Raw genomic sequence first — 24,056 nt, forward strand, 5'->3', positions numbered from 1 at the left:
ACAATATTAAAAATCAGTATGTTTGTTATGATATAGATTGGCGCACCACTAGTAATTTAAATATATTGATACAATAAGTTATTTATAAGTGATCCAGTCAAAGGAGGGTTACTGGATTGATCAAAGGGAATATAAAAAGTGGGCTGGTAACCCACGGCCAGGGTATAACATTAGTACCTGTAAGTGGTGCAGCGAAGGGATAGCAGGGATCACGTTGTTGGTTGCTGCAGTCTTCTTGGTCTAATCCCACAGTCTCATGGGGTCTGGGCATGGGACTATATGGTGCCATGCTAGGGCAGTAAATTGTATATATAAAGTTAATCTTGTCCAAAGCATAACACTGTAACAAGAAAATAAAGATATTGAGCTGGCAGAACAGGAGTGTAAAATCCCATGATATCTAACTTCTCGTATCTTATTCCTATTCCTTTCTCTCCTTGTGTTTTCCTAGTGATAAGTTGTTTATATAAACCACCCCCTCTTTCCCCGCCGTGTTATACCCATCTATATAATAGCTCAGTCCCAGGCACATTACTGCAGAGGCAGCCTGTGCTCTCCCCCAGGTTTTATGTATAAAGGGATCAATCTGCTTCCTACTGGACAGAGACGAGTCTGGCATCGCTCCCGAGATCCAAGTCTTATAGTGCATAGTTAGTGTCAGTCTGAGATTGTGTCTATTATTCCCGACAGAGATCTGGGGGTAAATGTATCAAGCGGAGAGATTTCTGGTGAGTTTGAAAAGTGGAGATGTTGCCTATAGCAACCAATCAGATTCTAGCTGTCATTTTGTAGAATGTACTAAATAAATGATAGCTAGAATCTGATTGGTTTTTCAGAAAACTCTCAGTTTAATACATTTACCCCCCTGGGGTTTTTTCCTGCAGCAAATGAAAACTGGAAGGAGGACGAGGGAGATGGGATAATGTTGTACTGATTTACATTAAATCCATAGCTCTTGTCACAGTTTTTCTAGGTTACCAGGGGCTGACACTCCCCAGACAGCTATATTCCCTCTTAAAGGCAGTATGTATTTGGATTTGTGTGCAATCTCTTATAATAACCAAAAGGTGGCGCTGTCTATATGAGATGCATTTGGCTATGGCGAGACTTCATGACCCATCAGTGACACCTACAGGCCACAGAGTGTTACTACAACCAAACTTTCTTTAATGTTCAAAATTAGTAAAATGTTGTGCTGGGTGTGAACGGTCAGGTGGGCAAAGAGACTGAGAATCACAGCACATGCAGAGTATCATGGGAATAACAGGGATTGGCTATGCAATCAGCCTCGTGTATCCCAGAATGCAGCACAAAACATTGATGCTGAGACTATATACAGACCTAGACATCAGACACTGAGAATTACACCCAGAATATAGAGTAATGATCGTATCACAGAGATACATTTACAAACCGCTCCTCCCTGTGTCACCGCTGTGCGCTGGTCTGTGCGGGTTGTCGGGTAACGATATTCAGCTGCTTATAGGCAGATCAGCTGTTCTGTCAGTTTATGGTTTTAGCTGCACCTATGTCTTTAAGATTTATTTTGGCCGCTCACATTTATTAATGGAGCCGCCCAGGACAAACGCAAGAAATCAGCTGACATGTCATTTACTTCCAGTAAGAGATGGGGCGATCCCATCGTTAGCTCATCTGGTGCAGAAAATACACAGGGATATAATGTGCAACACACAACTCAGGCCAGGCACCTCTGACGTTATAACATCCCTCTCACCCACTGTATAACAGATATCCCCCTTCATCTGGGTCACACTAGAGGCTCCATCCACAGTATTGCTGGTGCTCTGTATGGCTTTAATGAGCTTTGTATAGCTGCAGGGAAACGAGCTGGGTGCAGCGTGCTGGGCGCGGTGCTTAAGGTTAACGGGTCTATTTGTTATATAGCTGGATGGGCAGCGGGCACAGCATATAAGGCGGACACTGACCAGTAGATAATGTGCTTTGTTGGAACACCCAGGTATTTTTAAAGTTCATATATTGAATATCCAACACATGACAACTGAATATAAATATATTTAATAATGAAATAAAAACTGGTTAGAAAATTGTGTTTATACCATTGTTGTTGGGGTGATTTACTATTGTGCCCAAATTTGCAGGAACACAACAAGCATTCAGCAAGTTCTGACTGATCCAGTGCAAGTTTCACAGCAATGTTCATTTCTTAGAGTGAAAATGCCGACGTCTCGCACCTACTTTTGCACAATTGCAAACAATGGTGAGTAGTCATTAGCGGGCAGAAGGGCAGTTTCTGCACGATGGCACCGTCTCACAGGAGCAGGTGAGCGCAACGGGGGTATTTCTTGATTAGTTTGGATTAGGTGTATGATTGATTATGTCTACTGTGGCCAAATCACGAATTTGCTTTGCTGCAGAAAATTTATACGAGGAGTGGAACCTGCTTTGGAGGAGGGAGCACAGTACACGGGCGCAGAGTACACGTGCGCACAGTACACGGGCGCACAGTACACGGGCGCACAGTACACGGGCGCACAGTACACGGGCGCACAGTACAGGGGCGCACAGTACACGGGCGCAGAGTACACGGGCGCAGAGTACACGGGCGCAGAGTACACGGGCGCAGAGTACACGGGCGCACAGTACACGGGCGCACAGTACACGGGCGCACAGTACAGGGGCGCACAGTACAGGGGCGCAGAGTACACGTGCGCAGAGTACACGGGCGCACAGTACAGGGGCGCAGAGTACACGGGCGCACAGTACAGGGGCGCAGAGTACACGTGCGCACAGTACACGGGCGCAGTACACGGGCGCAGAGTACACGGGCGCACAGTACAGGGGCGCACAGTACATTTCTTCCCACAAAAGAGCTTTGTTTTCTGAGAAGGTGGGGGTATGTTTCACACCTTCAGGTTACCGCAAAACTGCACCTCTAACAATGTAATAAAACATTGAAAAACACACAAACTGTAGTAACGACAATTCTAATTACCCTCATGATTCATTTAATCCAGAGAATAAACCCAGAGTAGTTTAAGAAACAAAAGCAGAAATGTTGAAACGAATGTACAGGATGACGCTAGTTTCATAAGCTCGACTTTGAAGGGACGTCTTTCCCCTAAGTGCAAACCCACGAACGTGGTGAACCCCCATGAAGTGAGTGTGCACCCAGAAATGTGATTGGTAGGGGAATAAGTGTTGCAGACGCCCATTGTTTGTGGTTCATAGTGAGCCTTAAAAAAAGCAAATGCCTGATTGGCTGATGGGTTACTGAACATTGGCAGCGTGTTCCTCCACTGCTTCCCCCTCCTCTCCTTACAGGAGTCAGGTGAAGGGGAACAGACATCACTCAGAGACTAGCTGATGTGTGTGTATTGTCCAGGTCATCCCATCTCACCACCAACATGAACCAGAAGTGTCCTCTAATCATACTGGAAGCCGCAGGTTGATGTGATCAGGTTTTGTAGGAAAGCGGTGGAGAGCTGCAAGTGTCGGTGCAGCTTGGTGAAGGCCTCCCCTGAGGGATCCACCCTTGGTTCTGTCTTCCTGCCCTCAGACGGGTGTAACAGAGGAAGCTTGTAGACTTTCCTTGGTGGGGGGGCCGTAACTTTGGGTAAAATATTGTTCCGAGAGTGAATTTTCTGGTGTCGGTGGAGCCCAACGAGCTGTGAAAATGTGCGGTTACATTGAGTACACAGGTGGTTCTGTGCACCCCCTGGGGTCCGCTTTGCCCGGTCCACTCTCTTGGCTGGGCTGTCACTATGTAATAGACTATGGTGCTTTCTCTGATGCTCCTGCAGAAAACGATTGCTGATAAAATGTCTGTGACACGAGGGGCATTCGAAAGTCTTCTTCATATGCAGCTTCTCATGGTGCTCTAAATGGAGCTTATATAAGAAGCTTTTGCTACAAATGGAGCATTTATAGAGTCGCTCGCCCAGAAGAGACTCTTGTGTGCTTGTGTCATCCAAATCCACCGTTCCCAAAACCACAGAGCTGACCGAAGCGGCTCCAGCTCCTCCTTCCTCCACAGCTCCCGGTCCAAGCTGATCGCTCCACTGTGATGTGTCTGCAGCAAGAATACTCTCCTTATCTGACCAAGGATACTGGTAGTAAGATGTGTTGGGAGGGCCCATAAGAGCCAGAGGAAATGCTGCATCTCCCTGCGAGTCCCAGATACTCCACGGAACAATACTGTCATCAGGGTGGACATCCCACCCCTCTCTGTGGATGGTCTTCACTTCCTTCTCAAGTGCAACATTTATCTCCTCCACTTGGATGATCGTCAAGTAATCGCTATCTGGAAAATAATGACAAGAAGCCAGAAGTTACTTCAATAGCAATATATGAGCAAACATTTATAATGTACACCCACAATCAGACATACCGGCCTGCGAATACATCTATATATCAGTCAATTATAATATTACTTTATTATTATTATCATCATCATAGATTTGTAAGGCGCCACAGTGCTCCGCAGCGCCGTACAGTAGGGAGAACAGGACACACAAAACAGGACATACATAAAACAAGGACATACAAGACAGACAATATAAACACAGACATGAAAACAAAGGGTATGGAGGACCCTGCTCATTAGAGAACTTACACTGTAAGTGGAAGAGGGCACAGCTGAAACAAGAGGAGCGAGTGTGTCTCAGAGTGGAGACTGGCACAGTTGTGAGGGTGCATTAGTGTGAATCGTATCATTAGGGATAAGGTAAGCTTTATAAAAGAGATGGTTTTTTTAGAGACGGTCTAAAGATTTGAAGGCTGTGGGAAAGTCTGATTGGGAATTCCATAAGTGGGGAGCAGCACGGGAGAAGTCTTGTAGGCGGGAGTGAGAGGTGGTTACCAGAGACGAGACACAGGTCAGAGGTAGATCTAAGAGGGCGGGAGGGAGAGGTGGTTACCAGAGACGAGACAAGGCGCAGGTCAGAGGTAGATCTAAGAGGGAGGGAGGGAGGGTATATTGATATGACATTTGAGATATATGAAGGGGTTGTGTTTTTGAAGGTTTTGTAGGTAAGGGGAGTAATTTGATTCTGGAGGACACAGGGAGCCAGTGTAGGGATTTGCAGAGTGGTGCAGCAGATGTGGAGCAGTGAGAGAGGAAGATCAGTCTTGAAGCAGCATTTAGGATGGATTGAAGTGTAGATATATGAGTGTCAGGAATGCCAGATAGCAGGAGGTTGCAATAGTCAAGACGGGAGATGATGAGAGAATGGATAAGAGTTTTTGTAGCATGTTGAGTCAAAAAAAGGGCATATTCTGGCAATGTTATTAAGGTGGAGTCGTCAGGACTGGGAGAGAGTCTGGATGTGAGGAATAAAGCAGAGGGCGGAGTGTGACACCAAGACAGCGGGCTTGGGAGACTGAGGAAATTGTGGTGTTATTGGCAGTGAGGGAGATTTGAGGGGAGGTGGTGACTCTGGTAGGAGGGAAGATAATAAGCTCTGTTTTGGACATTTTGAGCTTTAGGTAGCGTTGGGACATCCATGTGGAGATAGCTGAAAGTTACACAAGATAGTATAGAAGGAGAGAGGTCAGGGAAAGAGGAATAGATTTGGGTGTCATCAGCATAGAGGTGGTATTGGAGGCCGAATGGGCAAATTATTGCCCCAATGTACAATGAAAAAAGTAAAGGGTCAAGAACAGAGCCTTGTGGGACCCCAACAGATAGTGGCAGTGGAGGTAGAAACACTAAAGGAGCCGTTCTATAGGTAGGAAGTGAACTAGGAAAGAACTGTGTCACAGAAGCCAATGAAGTGAAGGGTATGTAGGAGAAGAGGGCGATGAACAGTGTCAGAAGCAGCAGAGAGGTCCAGGAGGATGAGTATGGAGAAATGGTGATGGATTTCAGATGTATACAGAAATAATTGCATATGTGTAGCATGGTGTGTAAGTCCCACACCTAGTAAAAGGTAATACTTGTAGCTCCGCTATTGCTGTGGAGCGATAGTGGATTCTCCTGGTGTTTCCCTTCCGTTGAATGTCTCGTGTCAGACAGGTTGGTCTCGTTTCTCTGGTACAGGCCCGGTAGATTGTACAGAATAATGCAGAGAGGGATAAACGGGTTCTGGTCGTAGCAGATAAAGGAATTGAAAAACACTAGGTGAATCCACCTTCACTTTACGTTAACAGCAAACATGAAACAATAGAGACATTTTCCGCGAGATGGGGTGGAGCAATACTGAAGTGTATTATCTGCATGTTAACTTTGGATGCCTTCATTTTGGATATTACTAATTGCCAAATATCTAGCCAGAATTTTTTTGTATGGCATGTGAACGTTAGGTGGGATCCACACATATCTGGTTCATGCACTGTATCTGTGCATCGTCTTCCTTCTGTAGGAGAACGTTCATTAAGACAGGTGAAGATTTATTCAGTAGACACTCAGTAGACACAAAGCTGACGCTTTGTGCACATGATTAGCCGATAGACACTCACCTGGGATAATATCGCTAGTAAATGTCTGCTCATCACTTCCAATGACCATGTCAACTCTAGATCCACACAGAACGGTTCCAGGTGGACAGGAGGTTCTAACCCCATCTTTAAGGTAGCAGATATCTTCTGCATTTGTTGTTGTAAACTCAGTGCTCCCAGTCCTAAAAGACTCCTCGTAACTCGCTCTCGTTTCCTGAATGAAGGATGTTTCTGTGTCCCAGGCAATGAAACAGTCTCTTCTTCCCTCCTGCCTTGTAGATGTTGGAGGACCCCCATGAATGAAGTCCTCTTCCGGGCTTTCCGTAATCATCGGTGTCACGGAACGTGGAGGGAATAACGTTCTGTGAATGGGGGATATCTTTGAATTTTGGGGGAAAAACAGGTTTCCAGCACTTAGATGAATTTCCGCAGTCTCTGTACGCGGAGTACTGATATTGTCTCCATCTTCCTGGATTGCTGGTGTCCCAGTTACCTGGATGATGAAATTCTTCCCTGCGATCTCCTCAATGACAGCGGTAGGAGCCGGTGTGACGGTTCTCTCTTCTATACTCTCCTGGACAGGCCGACTGTCGCTCGGCTCCAACTCTTCTCTCTTCAGAAACATAAAACCTGCAAGAGACAGAAGACTCTGCAATTATCTAGATAATGTGATGCATATGGTGAGAAGTGACCGTTATTTGTATTATCCTTTTACGGAGATCAGTGGGGAGAATGTTCTTTAACTTTTACTGCTCTGGGAAGAGGAAATAATGGAAGTTGGACAAATCTGGAGCTTCCCAAGTCTATGAAATGCTCCATTCAGATCTGTGGATTCCAGGACATGGACAGAACCAGGTTTATTATTGCAGCTTCTGACTCGTATCAGCTGCTGTTTGGTGACTGGCTGCTCAGGGTGAGGCTGGGAACATAGGAAACAAAATACACCCCCAGGTAAACGTAGTACCCTGTGAATCTGTGATATATAAAGTAGATAGAGATCTTACCTAGAGAGTTGCACAGTTCCATAGTGTCTCTCATAACCGTCCTATAGAGATCCCTCTGCCAGGCGGCCAGACCCATCCACTCCTCATCCGAAAACGTCAGCGTGAGGTCTCCAAACATGTGCGGAGCCTGAGAGACAAACAACTCATGGTGATAGTGTCCTGGTCTTATACCGCCCTCTACACTCCGTGTTATACACCACGTTATACCGCCATATACACCCCGTGTTATACACCACATGTTATACCACCCTCTACACTCCGTGTAATACACCACGTTATACCGCCCTCTACACCCCGTGTTATACACCACATGTTATACCGCCCTCTACACCCCGTGTTATACACCACGTTATACCGCCATATACACCCCGTGTTATACACCACGTTATACCGCCCTCTACACCCCATGTTATACACCACATGTTATACCGCCATATACACCCCGTGTTATACACCACATGTTATACCACCCTCTACACTCCGTGTAATACACCACGTTATACCGCCCTCTACACCCCGTGTTATACACCACATGTTATACCGCCCTCTACACCCCGTGTTATACACCACGTTATACCGCCCTCTACACCCCGTGTTATACACCACATGTTATACCACCCTCTACACCCCGTGTTATACACCACATGTTATACCGCCCTCTACACCCCGTGTTATACACCACATGTTATACCGCCATATTCTATGGGGAGACGTATGTGGGGTTAGACGTGTGTGATTTCTGCACTAAGTGGGATTTTCTCACAAAGTGGACGAAAATGCACAGTTAGACAACACAGTTGGACAAACATTGGACTACATTTGACTTGATTTTACTCCCAGCAATAAGCAACATCTGCCACAGCCTATTTCTGCACTACTTGTCTATTTATATGGAATACTGCTAAGAGGTAATTCTTAAAATACCCTTGCTTTTTGCTTTTACCCCTTTTATCACAATGTTTCACAAATTGCTTTTCTTAGTCTCATTTCATGGCATGATCTTTAGGACTGTGTCATCTTTCACCCCTCCACCAACACACAAATTTGTTCATATTGCACCTGCATTACTCCACTCACCTCTATTTAACACCCATGAACTGTTGTCCTATTTATTATCTCTAACAAGTACAGCCTCCACCTGTCGCCAGAAAATAAAAGGCCACACATCTTACAATCCCCTTGCCTATCTTTCGCTCACTCTGCTTCTATTAGCTGGTGATATATCACCTAATCCAGGTCCCCCACACTCCTCACACACACATACATCAGAACACTACCGTTCTATAGCAAACCTCAAACACATCACCTGTCTACCCTCTCTTCCCAAGTCCTTTAAATGTGCCCTTTGGAATGCACGATCTGTTTGTAACAAACTTACCTCCGTTCATGATCTCTTCCTCTCAAAAAACCTCAACCTTCTGGCAATAACAGAAACATGGCTCATGCAATCAGACACTGCCTCACCTGCAGCCCTTTCACATGGTGGCCTCCATCTCACCCACACCTCCAGACCTGAAGGCAGACAAGGAGGTGGGGTTGGACTACTTCTCTCCCCACAGTGCACATACACAGTTCTACCAAATGTCCCATCACTCACGTTCACATCTTTTGAAGTACATGCTATTCGCATTTTTAATCCATTCTCCCTACGTGTTGCGGTGATCTATCGTCCCCCTGGAGCACACCAACAATTTATTGAGGATTTCTCTGCATGGCTCCCTCACTTCTTATCTTCAGACATCCCCCACCATCATCATGGGTGACTTCAACATCCCCATTGATAACCCACCTTCCAAAGCTGCTTCCAAACTACTCTCTCTAACATCCTCACTTGACCTCTCCCAGTGGATTGAATCATCTACTCATAAGGATGGCCACTGCCTTGATCTTGTTTTCTCTAGACTATGCTCAGTTTCTAATTTTATTAATACACCCTTCCCCCTCTCGGATCATCACCTTATCAGCTACACTCTCACCCCCACTGCTCTAACCTCTCTACTGTCTAACTCTACCAAGCCTCCTCATACTCGTAGAAATCTTAATTCTATTAATCTTCAACAATTTTCCACCTCTCTCCAACACCTTCTCTCCCCTATCTCTACATTCTCATCCCCTGAGATGGCAGTACCTCATTTTCACCTAACCTTAGCAACGGCCCTTGATCAAGTGGCTCCAGCGACACTTCATACTACACGTCGACTTCGATGTCAACCGTGGCACACCAAAGCAACACGAAATCTTCAAAAACTGTCCCGTAAAGCAGAACGTCACTGGCGTAAATCTCGAAGCTCTAATGACTTCTTCACATATACTTCTGTCTACCACTCCTATCGAAATGCTCTGGACACTGCAAAACAAACATACTTTCAATCTCTTATCTATGCTCAGGCTTCTAACCCCAAACGCCTTTTCAATACATTTAATCATCTTCTCAATCCTCCCACCCCGAACCCTCCATCTACTATCAGTGCTCAGGATCTTGCTTCCTACTTCAAGGACAAGATTGACAAGATCAGACTAGAAATGGTATCCTCCTCCTCAACAAGCCATCAGCTCATTTCCTTCCCACTACCCTCTGACACCCTTTCTTCATTTGACCCCACAAATGAAGAGGAAATTTCTACGCTCTTCTTATCTTCCTACTCTACCTCCTGTCCTCTTGATCCTATTCCCTCGCAAATTGGTAGATCCCTGTCTTCTGTGCTCATTTCACCTCTAACTCAAATCTGTAATCTCTCACTCTCTACTGGCATCTTTCCATCACTATACAAGCATGCAGTGATTACTCCTATTCTAAAAAAACAAAACTCCGACCCAAACTCTCTCTCAAATTACCGTCCCATCTCTCAGCTCCCTTGCCCCTCCAAGCTTCTAGAGAGACTTGCCTACACTCGCCTCACACGCTTTCTTTCCGCAAACAACCTGTTGGATCCTCTTCAGTCTGGCTTTCGTTCTCAACACTCCACAGAGACTGCGCTGACCAAGGTTGTTAATGATCTGATCACTGCTAAGACTGAACGCCATTACTCTCTCCTAATTCTCCTTGATCTCTCGGCTGCATTTGACACCGTTGACCACTCTCTTCTCATACAAACGCTGCAATCCCTAGGTCTTCAAGACACAGTTCTATCCTGGTTCTCATCTTACCTCTCTAATCGCTCTTTCACTGTTAATTTCTCTGGAGCCACATCTGCTCCGCTTCCCCTATCAGTTGGAGTACCACAAGGCTCGGTGCTAGGTCCTCTGCTGTTCTCTATCTATACCGCTTCTCTTGGAAATCTAATAAGTTCCTTTGGCTTTCAGTATCATCTCTATGCGGATGATACCCAAATCTATCTATCCTCTCCTGATATCTCGACATCTGTGTTGTCCCGTGTAACTGACTGTCTTTCTGCCATTTCATCTTGGATGTCCTCTCGTCAACTCAAACTTAATCTTTCTAAAACAGAGTTAATAATATTCCCACCCGCCAACAAGAGCATACCTGACATTTCTATCTCTGTTGATAACATGACCATAAATCCCACCCCACAAGCTCGCTGCCTAGGTGTAATCCTTGATTCACGCCTATCCTTTGTTCCCCACATTGACTCTATATCTAAATCATGTTACATACATCTAAAGAACATTTCCAGAATCCGCACATATCTCACACAAGACACTGCTAAAACCTTAATTCATGCACTAATCATCTCCCGCATTGACTATTGCAATTCCCTCCTTACTGGTCTTCCCAAAAACAGACTCAAACCCCTAAAATCTATTTTGCATGCTTCGGCAAGACTGATTTTCCTTGCAAATAGCTATTCCTCTGTTGAATCACTCTGTATGTCTCTACACTGGCTGCCTGTCTTCTACCGAATCCAATATAAAATACTTTTACTAACCTACAAGGCCATCAACAAAGCTGCACCAACATACATCTCCTCTCTTGTCTCAAAATATCTCCCAACTCGGCAACTCCGTTCTGCAAAAGATCTGCGTCTCTCATCCACCCTCATTACATCCTCCCATTCCCGGTTACAGGACTTTTTTCGGGCTGCACCCACTCTATGGAACTCTCTCCCTCGCACAATAAGACTCTCCTCTGTTCTACAAACTTTCAAGCGTTCTCTGAAAACCTACCTATTCAGACAAGCTTATAATATTCCTCAACCACCATCTTAACCTCACTACCTTTAGCCTGTTACACAATTTCACACAAGACAACTACCCCCGGACCAACATTGTTGTGTGACGGGATCATTTAGCTTATGAGTCACTTTTACCTTTGCAGTCTGGCTGGGCCAAGATGCAAAATGTATACTTAACCTCATGTGTCAATCTCCCATTGTCCCATAGATTGTAAGCTTGCGAGCAGGGCCTTCTCACCTCTTTGTCTGTTTTACCCAGTTTGTTTATTAGTTTATTACGTTTGTCCCCAATTGTAAAGCGCTACGGAATATGTTGGCGCTATATAAATAAATGATGATGATGATGATATACACCCCATGTTATATACCACGTTATACCGCCCTCTACACCCCGTGTTCTACACCACGTTATACCACCCTCTACACCCCGTGTTATACACCACGTTATACCGCCATATACACCCCGTGTTATACACCATATGTTATACCGCCCTCTACACCCCGTGTTATACACCACGTTATACCGCCATATACACCCCGTGTTATACACCATATGTTATACCGCCCTCTACACCCCGTGTTATACACCACGTTATACCGCCCTCTACACTCCGTGTTATACACCACGTTATACCGCCATATACACCCCGTGTTATACACCATATGTTATACCGCCCTCTACACCCTGTGTTATACACCACGTTATACCGCCCTCTACACCCCGTGTTATACACCACATGTTATACCGCCCTCTACACCCCATGTTATACACCACATTATACCGCCCTCTACACCCCTTGTTATACACCACGTTATACTGCCATATACATCCCGTGTTATACACCACGTTATACCGCCCTATACACCCCGTGTTATACACCACGTTATACCGCCCTCTACACCCCGTGTTATACACCACGTTATACTGCCATATACATCCCGTGTTATACACCACGTTATACCGCCCTATACACCCCGTGTTATACACCACGTTATACCGCCCTCTACACCCCGTGTTATACACCACGTTATACCGCCATATACACCCCGTGTTATACACCATATGTTATACCGCCCTCTACACCCCGTGTTATACACCACGTTATACCGCCATATACACCCCGTGTTATACACCATATGTTATACCGCCCTCTACACCCCGTGTTATACACCACGTTATACCGCCCTCTACACTCCGTGTTATACACCACGTTATACCGCCATATACACCCCGTGTTATACACCATATGTTATACCGCCCTCTACACCCTGTGTTATACACCACGTTATACCGCCCTCTACACCCCGTGTTATACACCACATGTTATACCGCCCTCTACACCCCTTGTTATACACCACGTTATACTGCCATATACATCCCGTGTTATACACCACGTTATACCGCCCTATACACCCCGTGTTATACACCACGTTATACCGCCCTCTACACCCCGTGTTATACACCACGTTATACTGCCATATACATCCCGTGTTATACACCACGTTATACCGCCCTATACACCCCGTGTTATACACCACATGTTATACCACCCTCTACACCCCGTGTTATACACCACGTTATACCGCCCTCTACACTCCGTGTTATACACCACATGTTATACCACCCTCTACACCCCGTGTTATACACCACATGTTATACCGCCCTATGCACCCCGTGTTATACCTGATAGTATATAGGGGCACTTTCGCTCCGTTTCCCCTGCTGCATTGCTATGGCAACCGCAGCACGACCCCCAGTGGTCTATTGAGGAAACAGGAAGTGGGGGGCACTTCCTGTCAGACCAGTAAAAATAACGGACGCAGTACTGTTAGCTGCGCCATATATATATATATATATATATATATATATATATATCTATGTCCACAATAACCTGCTCGGACAAAGAACCACCAAGTGCATTACCAACCTGCCTGCATCTGTATATACAAGTGTATAAGTTCATACTGTATAAACCTGCATATTACTGTTACTACTGCTGTACTAGAAGTTACCAACTGTGAGGTTCTGTATTATACGGTGTTATCTGTAACACAGAAACCTGTTTAAGAAACAAAAGCATTGTGGCTTAACATCCACATTAACACCGCTGACACCTTAATTAACATCAGATGGTATAAACAACAATACCGCCCTCTACACCCTCGTTATACACCCAATGTTATATCACCCTATACACCATGTGTTATACCGCTATATGCCCTGTGTTATACACCCCATGTTATAGCGTTAAACATCCTTATACAGTAAAATGTATTTATAGGGCAGTGTGGGTGTATAATTATGTAGATATTGATGGCAGAGAGTATTGGGTGCCCAGTCGCTGTGTGTGGTCTGTACTATAGGGTGTGACGGGATAATAAGGGTCTGTACTATAGGGTGTGACGGGATAATAAGGGTCTGTACTACAGGGTGTGAGGGGGTAATAAGGGTCTGTACTATAGGGTGTGACGGTATAATAAGGGTCTGTACTATAGGGTGTGACGGTATAATAAGGGTCTGTACTATAGGGTGTGAGGGGATAATAAGGGTCTGTACTACAGGGTGTGAGGGGATAATAAGGGTCTGTACTATAGGGTGTGAGGGGATAATAAGGGTCTGTACTACAGGGTGTGACGGGATAATAAGGGTCTGTACTATAGGGTGTGACGGGATAATAAGGGTCTATACTCTAGGGTGTGACGGGATAATAAGGGTCTGTACTATAGGGTGTGACGGGATAATAAGGGTCTCTACTATAGGGTGTGACGGGATAATAAGGGTCTGTACTATAGGGTGTGAGGGGATAATAAGGGTCTGTACTACAGGGTGTGACGGGATAATAAGGGTCTGTACTATAGGGTGTGAGGGGATAATAAGGGTCTGTACTACAGGGTGTGACGGGATAATAAGGGTCTACTACAGGGTGTGATGGGATAATAAGGGTCTGTACTATAGGGTGTGACGGGATAATAAGGGTCTGTACTACAGGGTGTGAGGGGATAATAAGGGTCTGTACTACAGGGTGTGACGGGATAATAAGGGTCTGTACTACAGGGTGTGAGTGGATAATAAGGGTCTGTACTACAGGGTGTGACGGGATAATAAGGGTCTGTACTATAGGGTGTGACGGGATAATAAGGGTCTGTACTATAGGGTGTGACGGGATAATAAGGGTCTGCACTATAGGGTGTGACGGGATAATAAGGGTCTGCACTATAGGGTGTGACGGGATAATAACGGTCTGCACTATAGGGTGTGACGGTATAATAAGGGTCTGCACTATAGGGTGTGACGGGATAATAAGGGTCTGTACTATAGGGTGTGACGGGATAATAAGGGTCTGTACTATAGGGTGTGACGGGATAATAAGGGTCTGTACTATAGGGTGTGACGGGATAATAAGGGTCTGTACTACAGGGTGTGACGGGATAATAAGGGTCTGTACTATAGGGTGTGACGGGATAATAAGGGTCTGTACTACAGGGTGTGACGGTATAATAAGGGTCTGTACTACAGGGTGTGACGGTATAATAAGGGTCTGCACTATAGGGTGTGACGGGATAATAAGGGTCTGTACTACAGGGTGTGACGGGATAATAAGGGTCTGTACTATAGGGTGTGACGGGATAATAAGCGTCTGTACTATAGGGTGTGACGGTATAATAAGGGTCTGCACTATAGGGTGTAAGGGGGTAATAAGGGTCTGTACTACAGGGTGTGACGGGATAATAAGGGTCTGTACTATAGGGTGTGACGGGATAATAAGGGTCTGTACTATAGGGTGTGACGGGATAATAAGGGTCTGTACTATAGGGTGTGAAGGGATAATAAGCGTCTGTACTATAGGGTGTGACGGTATAATAAGGGTCTGCACTATAGGGTGTGAGGGGGTAATAAGGGTCTGTACTACAGGGTGTGATGGGATAATAAGGGTCTGTACTATAGGGTGTGACGGTATAATAAGGGTCTGTACTATAGGGTGTAAGGGGGTAATAAGGGTCTGTACTCTAGGGTGTGACGGGATAATAAGGGTCTGTACTACAGGGTGTGACGGTATAATAAGGGTCTGTACTACAGGGTGTGACGGTATAATAAGGGTCTGTACTATAGGGTGTGACGGGATAATAAGGGTCTGTACTATAGGGTGTGACGGGATAATAAGGGTCTGTACTATAGGGTGTGACGGTATAATAAGGGTCTGTACTATAGGGTGTGACGTATAATAAGGGTCTGTACTATAGGGTGTGACGGTATAATAAGGGTCTGCACTATAGGGTGTGAGGGGGTAATAAGGTGTCACTTTGACAATCACATTCTTTTATACGGTTGCTGCTAACACACTGGGGGGGGGTTGTCCTGTGGGAGAAGCTCCGGGTCACGCTGTCTAGACATACGCAGTTATTCCTGGGGTTCAGAGAGACACCCCAATGGCAGCCATTACCACCCACCTCCTTGTCCTCTCTCCGCGCTCCATTGCCATTTTACGGCGCTGTGGATCTTGTGGTGTCTTATACACGTAATATATAATAACGGTTTTGCGGCCCCAGCAGTCATCTATGATATATAAATCACCCGGCAGCTTTGGACCCGCCGGCGCCTTAACTTACGCAGAAGTTCGGAGTGAGCAAAGTAAGGGGGAAACACAATGGTGCACCTACTTCTCTGACTGTGTGAAATGAGATACATGAGCGCAGATGGCGCATATTTACTGCGGACGGGAACACGTCTATTTCCACACCATGTAATGAAAGGAGAAGAACTAAAGCGGTCGGAGGGTGGACTGTTTACAATTTTGCACCTATTCAGGTTTTCCTGCCCCTCGGTGGTCTCCCATGAGCGTCGGCGCACAGCTTGGTATGCGCAGTGAGCGGGGCATAGAGGTATTATGGGGGAGGCTACGGATGTAGATCATAAGTTCTTGTAATAGGCAGAAGCACTAAACAGTGTAAGATCCGGTGTGCACATACATGATGCGTGTACTATGGCACTGCATACGTGTTACTCCAGAGCACAGGGAATCAGATCTGCATTTTATTGTGCATCCATCTGACCGCGCCGCTCATTGTCCTCCATGACACAGGCTCGGCCCTAACCCTGGGGTTGCTAGGAGACCAGTCTACTTCCCATCTCAGTTGCTAGGAAACCATCCCGGCTCTCACATCCCAGTTGCTAGGATACGCAGAGTCTTTACATCCCGGTCGCCAGGACATAATCCAGCCCCTCGTCCTGTGGTTGCTAGGATACCGCCTGCATGCACCAAAACATGTCATAATTATCATCTGTATATACAGCCGCGTCCCCAGGTCCCGCAGCCGTCTCCTCTGTACCCCAGATATACATGTACCCAGCCCCCTCCTGCCTGTGTTAGGTCATTAACCATCTTAAACAGGGAAATACTTGAAACAAGATGTGACAGGAGGTCAGGATTGACCAATGGACAGAGCCAAGTGACAAAGGTCCTCTATGTTGTTGGATCCAGGACGGCTTCAGAGAGGATAGTAATCAGGTGACCCCAATATCACGCTAAATGGGGCTTCTCTTTCACTAGTAAATGTTGTTAGTAAATAATGTTACAATTTCAGATTCCTAAACAGGATGCACTTATAAGCCCGGATTCATTACCAAACACAAAACAGACGTAGATCAGGTGTACACACGTCCTTATTCAACAAGGAGCAGATGGGAAGATACGTCTGGTGATGAATACGGATCTAGGTCTGATTACAGTCATTAAAAAAACAAAACAAACTTTTTCCCCCCTGAAATACATTTATTAGGATTTAATTAATCTCTATTGTACATAAAACACATTTTACAGTTGCCCCTGATTACAAACACATGTTCTAGCAGTATACACAGCCGTCATCACTAGTAATCAGCACTTACACCTGACCTGTAGCTGGAACAAGTGATAGTGCAGAAATCACCTACCTGAGAGATGCCCAATGATTGGATCTGACGCTGCTGCTGTGCTCGAGCTTTGTACATCCTCACTGTACACCGACTGCGTGCGTACACCCTCACTGTACACCGACTATGTGCATACACCCTTACTGTACACTGACTACGTACATACACCCTCACTGTACACCGACTATGTGCATACGTCCTCACTGTACACTGACTACGTACATACACCCTCACTGTACACCGACTATGTGCATACGCCCTCACTGTACACTGACTACGTACATACATCCTCACTGTACACTGACTACGTACATACGCCCTCACTGTACACTGACTACGTACATACATCCTCACTGTACACTGACTACGTACATACACCCTCACTGTACACCGACTATGTGCATACGCCCTCACTGTACACTGACTACGTACATACATCCTCACTGTACACTGACTACGTACATACACCCTCACTGTACACTGACTACGTACATACATCCTCACTGTACACTGACTACGTACATACACCCTCACTGTACACCGACTATGTGCATACGTCCTCACTGTACACTGACTACGTACATACACCCTCACTGTACACTGACTACGTACATACATCCTCACTGTACACTGACTATGTGCATACGTCCTCACTGTACACTGAGTACGTGCATACACCCTCACTGTACACCGACTATGTGCATACGTCCTCACTGTACACTGACTACGTACATACACCCTCACTGTACACTGACTACGTACATACACCCTCACTGTACACCGACTATGTGCATACGTCCTCACTGTACACTGAGTACGTGCATACACCCTCACTGTACACCGACTATGTGCATACGTCCTCACTGTACACTGACTACGTACATACACCCTCACTGTACACTGACTACGTACATACATCCTCACTGTACACCGACTATGTGCATACGTCCTCACTGTACACTGACTACGTACATACACCCTCACTGTACACCGACTATGTGCATACGCCCTCACTGTACACTGACTACGTACATACATCCTCACTGTACACTGACTACGTACATACACCCTCACTGTACACTGACTACGTACATACATCCTCACTGTACACTGACTACGTACATACACCCTCACTGTACACCGACTATGTGCATACGTCCTCACTGTACACTGAGTACGTGCATACACCCTCACTGTACACCGACTATGTGCATACGTCCTCACTGTACACTGACTACGTACATACACCCTCACTGTACACTGACTACGTACATACATCCTCACTGTACACTGACTACGTACATACACCCTCACTGTACACCGACTATGTGCATACACCCTTACTGTACACTGACTACGTACATACACCCTCACTGTACACCGACTATGTGCATACGTCCTCACTGTACACCGACTACGGGCATACGTCCTCACTGTACACTGACTACGTGCATACGTCCTCACTGTACACCGACTACGGGCATACGTCCTCACTGTACACCGACTGCGTGCGTATGTCCTCACTGTACACCGACTACGTGCATACGTCCTTACTGTACACTGACTACGTGCATACACCCTTACTGTACACCGACTACGTGCATACACCCTTACTGTACACCGACTATGTGCATACGCCCTTACTGTACACTGACTACGTGCATACACCCTTACTGTACACCGACTACGTGCTTACACCCTTACTGTACACCGACTATGTGCATACGCCCTTACTGTACACCGACTACGTGCATACGTCCTTACTGTACACTGACTACGTGCATACACCCTTACTGTACACCGACTACGTGCATACACCCTTACTGTACACCGACTATGTGCATACGCCCTTACTGTACACTGACTACGGGCATACACCCTTACTGTACACCGACTACGTGCATACGCCTTTACTGTACACTGACTACGTGCATACGCCCTTACTGTACACTGACTACATACATACACCCTGACTGTACACTGACTACGTGCATACGCCCTTACTGTACACTGACTACATACATACACCCTTACTGTACACTGACTACGTGCATACGTCCTTACTGTACACTGACTACGTGCATACGTCCTTACTGTACACTGACTACATACATACACCCTGACTGTACACTGACTACGTGCATACGTCCTTACTGTACACTGACTACGTGCATACGTCCTTACTGTACACTGACTACGTGCATACACCCTTACTGTACACCGACTACGTGCATATGTTCTCACTGTACACCAACTACGTGCATACGTCCTCACTGTACACCGACTATGTGCATACACCCTTACTGTACACTGACTACGTGCATACGTCCTTACTGTACACTGACTACGTGCGTACGTCCTGACTGTACACCGACTATGTGCATACACCCTTACTGTACACTGACTACGTGCATACGTCCTTACTGTACACTGACTACGTGCGTACGTCCTGACTGTACACCGACTACGTGCATATGTTCTCACTGTACACCAACTACGTGCATACGTCCTTACTGTACACTGACTACATACATACACCCTGACTGTACACTGACTACGTGCATACGCCCTTACTGTACACTGACTACATACATACGCCCTTACTGTACACCGACTACGTGCATACGCCCTTACTGTACACTGACTACATACATACACCCTGACTGTACACTGACTACGTGCATACGCCCTTACTGTACACTGACTACATACATACGCCCTTACTGTACACTGACTACATACATACGTCCTTACTGTACACTGACTACGTGCATACGTCCTTACTGTACACTGACTACGTACATACGCCCTTACTGTACACCGACTACGTGCATACGTTCTCACTGTACACCAACTACGTGCATACGTCCTCACTGTACACCGACTACGAGCATACGTCCTCACTGTACACCGACTACGCGCATACGTCCTCACTGTACACGGACTACGTGCATACGTCCTCACTGTACACGGACTACGTGCATACGTCCTCACTGTACACGGACTACGTGCATACGTCCTTACTGTACACTGACTACGTGCATACGTCCTTACTGTACACTGACTACGTGCATATGTCCTTACTGTACACTGACTACGTGCATACGTCCTGACTGTACACCGACTACGTGCATACGTCCTGACTGTACACTGACTACGTGCGTACGCCCTTACTGTACACTGACTACGTGCATACGTCCTGACTGTACACTGACTACGTGCATACGTCCTCACTGTACACCGACTACGAGCATACGTCCTCACTGTACACGGACTACGTGCATACGTCCTCACTGTACACGGACTACGTGCATACGTCCTCACTGTACACGGACTACGTGCATACGTCCTCACTGTACACGGACTACGCGCATACGTCCTTACTGTACACGGACTACGTGCATACGTCCTCACTGTACACCGACTACGAGCATACGTCCTCACTGTACACGGACTACGTGCATACGTCCTCACTGTACACGGACTACGTGCATACGTCCTCACTGTACACGGACTACGTGCATACGTCCTTACTGTACACGGACTACGCGCATACGTCCTCACTGTACACCGACTACGCGCATACGTCCTCACTGTACACCGACTACGCGCATACGTCCTCACTGTACACGGACTACGTGCATACGTCCTGACTGTACACCGACTACGTGCATACGTCCTGACTGTACACCGACTACGTGCGTACGTCCTGACTGTACACCGACTACGTGCGTACGCCCTTACTGTACACTGACTACGTGCATACGCCCTTACTGTACACCGACTACGTGCGTACGTCCTGACTGTACACCGACTACGTGCATACACCCTTACTGTACACCGACTACGTGCATACGTCCTGACTGTACACTGACTACGTGCGTACGTCCTGACTGTACACCGACTACGTGCGTACGCCCTTACTGTACACCGACTACGTGCATACACCCAGACTATACACCGACTACGTGCATACGCCCTTACTGTACATATACATCTATACGTCCAGTCAGCTTCCTGTTCCTGAAATCATACCCTGCACTTAGGCTCCTTCGCGCTCAGAGATTGGTTGAATGTTGCTGCGTTCTATGACGTTTGCACAACCCCAGAACCGGAGCAGAGTATTACACACAACATATCACCAGGAACACTCATTAATGAATCAGGCCCATAGTCTATTAGACATACTGGAACATCAGGATAATTTTGGGGGTTTTATATATAAATAACTGGTTATTGAGTAGCTGTCGCTGGGATCTCCTGGAATCATATTGTAACACTGACTGTACTTTCGGCTTTGTCATCTACTCAGTAATATCCAGGGATCTCTTTGTGATACTGGTCCCTGCGCTGTGTGATCTATTTGCTGGGATCCCCAGTGATCTATCTGTGATATCCGGCATTGTACAGGTCACCTTAATCTCTATATTCAATATTATAGTTCCACAGATATAAATAAGATGGGAAAGCGCAGGAAGCCAACCCTGATATCCTGAACAGCTCACACTTCTCACACCTTCAGGGAAACATTTCAAATCCCAAAACTGGTGACAATAATGTCCACAATGGACAGTCAGGAAAATCTGCCCTGGTTTTCAGGGACCGGATAAAGCTGAGACGGTTGGGAGACCAGGAAATTCCAGAGAGTAGAGGCAGCAGGAGAGAAGTCTTAGGAATAGGAAGAGGTGATCCAGGAAACTAGATATATGGAGAGAGGCAGCACAATGTCATGATCAGCAGAGGGGTAGAGTTTGATAGAACAATTATTTACCAGAATTAACCTCGATGTGGCATCAACATGGATTGAATTGAAGCAAGGTCAGTAATGGGAGGACCCCCAACAACCAGGAGGGGAGGCAATGGGGGGAGAGGGGTGATCAGCGACGGGGGGCCATCAGCAATGGGGGGAGAGGGGTGATCAGCGACAGGGGGGGCCATCAGCAATGGGGGGGGGGGGAGTGATCAGCAACGGGGGGTTAGAGGGCCGATCAGCGACAGGGGGGGGGAGCGGGAAGGGTGGAGTGGGGTGATCAGCGACAGGGGGGGGGAGCGGGAAGGGTGGAGTGGGGTGATCAGCGACAGGGGGGGGGGGGAGCGTGAAGGGTGGAGCGACAGGGGGAAGAGGACGCTCAGTGAGTCAGAGACTTTAGTGACCTAACGACAATCTAGTGACCTCGGACATCAGCTTTATGATCTGGCCGTACTGGACCAGTTTATCACCTACTAGCTCAGGAACATTACTATGAATGTAGTTGTACATAAAATTGTTATAATTGTTCTACGTCTAATTATATAGCACCAACATATCCCGCAGCACTGTACAACCAGAAACAAACTGAACATGGCAAGAAGAAAGGAAGAGAAAACTGACATCACCTCGGAGGTCAGATCTTCATCAGCTACAACACCAGCACCCCTAGTGGCAGAGGGTATAGTGCAGACACGGGGTCCTGTATATTGTAACAAAGTATTTACCCATATTCCTGTGTGAAACCTCATCATAGTTATTGTATACATTGAAATGTCTGAGTGTGAGTGAGTGAGTGTGAGTTTCACACCAGATGCCGCTAATCTGGGGTTCCTGGTTACTGTGACCGGCAGGTTTACTGTTACCCTGCCAGGGGTGGTTTTATAGATCTGTTATTACTGACCCCCCTACCGGTGTTACCCGGCCCCCACTCACTCACTAAGGGTCCACCACTGGCCCTGACACAGGTAGAGCCCATGTGGCTTCATGGCCATCAGCAGTGACATGTGGTTGTCAAGGTGACACCTTCCCCCTTTCTGGGTCCAGGAGCCAACACTTCATTATCAGGTCCCATCCTATGGAAAGTACAACACAAACCAGGAGAGGTGGAAGCTCCTGAGCACATTCATATCACTATACTCTGTATCTCCCCATCACAGTTACTGTGTAACAATCACATCACTATACTCTGTATCTCCCCATCACAGTTACTGTGTAACAATCACATCACTATAAATCTACGCAATACTCTGTTACACAGTAACTGACTATGATGGGGAGATACAATCACTGAACAATGCAGGTGACTCAATCAGCTCATTAGAATGTCAGCTCTGCGGGGCAGGGATCGCAGATCCTATTGCACTACATGTAGTGTCACTCACACAGCGCCGTGTACACGACGCAGCCACGGACCTTATACAATCTATGCAGAGAGGGGGAGGGGGTCTCGCCGTACACAGGACTGGGCCGCAGAGCTTGCACTCAGTGTGTGATTACCTGTCCCGTGTGCCTCATGCTGCAGCGTCTGTGCTCCGGATCCTCGGGCTGGAAGTGCCTCCTACCTCCCAGCACACAGTATATGAGGTGGGGGAGGTGCGGGGAGGGGTCTGTAGGGGGATTCCCTGCTCATAACTCCTCCTGTGACCGCACTCAGTAACACAGACATGCTGGGGATTGTAGTACTCCAATCACATTCATCAGCTGCTCCATGAGGATCCAGTTCTTATATTATTATAATGATGTATAATGCTCTGACCTGCACACGGGTGTAATTATCTGTGTGTGGAGATCTGCACAGTACCACTTCTCCTGCATGCTACATGTAATTATCTGTATCTGTC

At 46.6% G+C, this 24,056-nt stretch overlaps 1 protein-coding gene across 1 annotated transcript; it reads right to left on the reverse strand.

Annotated features, from left to right (window-relative positions):
* Nucleotides 1-2,791: 2,791 nt before the first annotated feature.
* LOC142159408 (uncharacterized) lies at nt 2,792-23,803 on the reverse strand. The gene is made up of 4 exons (XM_075214282.1): nt 23,713-23,803; nt 7,422-7,548; nt 6,439-7,047; nt 2,792-4,282 (listed from the first exon to the last, which is right to left on the reverse strand). Exons 1-4 carry the CDS (start codon nt 23,728-23,730, stop codon nt 3,405-3,407), a joined length of 1,632 nt encoding a protein of 543 aa, XP_075070383.1. The 5' UTR covers nt 23,731-23,803; the 3' UTR covers nt 2,792-3,404.
* Between the last annotated feature and the right edge of the window lie 253 nt (nt 23,804-24,056).

This window comes from Mixophyes fleayi, chromosome 5 (genome assembly GCF_038048845.1).
Source record: "Mixophyes fleayi isolate aMixFle1 chromosome 5, aMixFle1.hap1, whole genome shotgun sequence".
NCBI classification, from domain to species: domain Eukaryota; kingdom Metazoa; phylum Chordata; class Amphibia; order Anura; family Limnodynastidae; genus Mixophyes; species Mixophyes fleayi.

Excerpts from the sequence above, each read along its gene's own strand:
- LOC142159408 (XM_075214282.1), bottom strand. Across the intron at positions 7,048-7,421 it reads GGAACTGTGCAACTCTCTAG|GTTTTATGTTTCTGAAGAGA; the intron begins GTAAGATCTCTA and ends TGTCTCTTGCAG. Across the intron at positions 4,283-6,438 it reads TACTAGCGATATTATCCCAG|ATAGCGATTACTTGACGATC; the intron begins GTGAGTGTCTAT and ends ATTATTTTCCAG.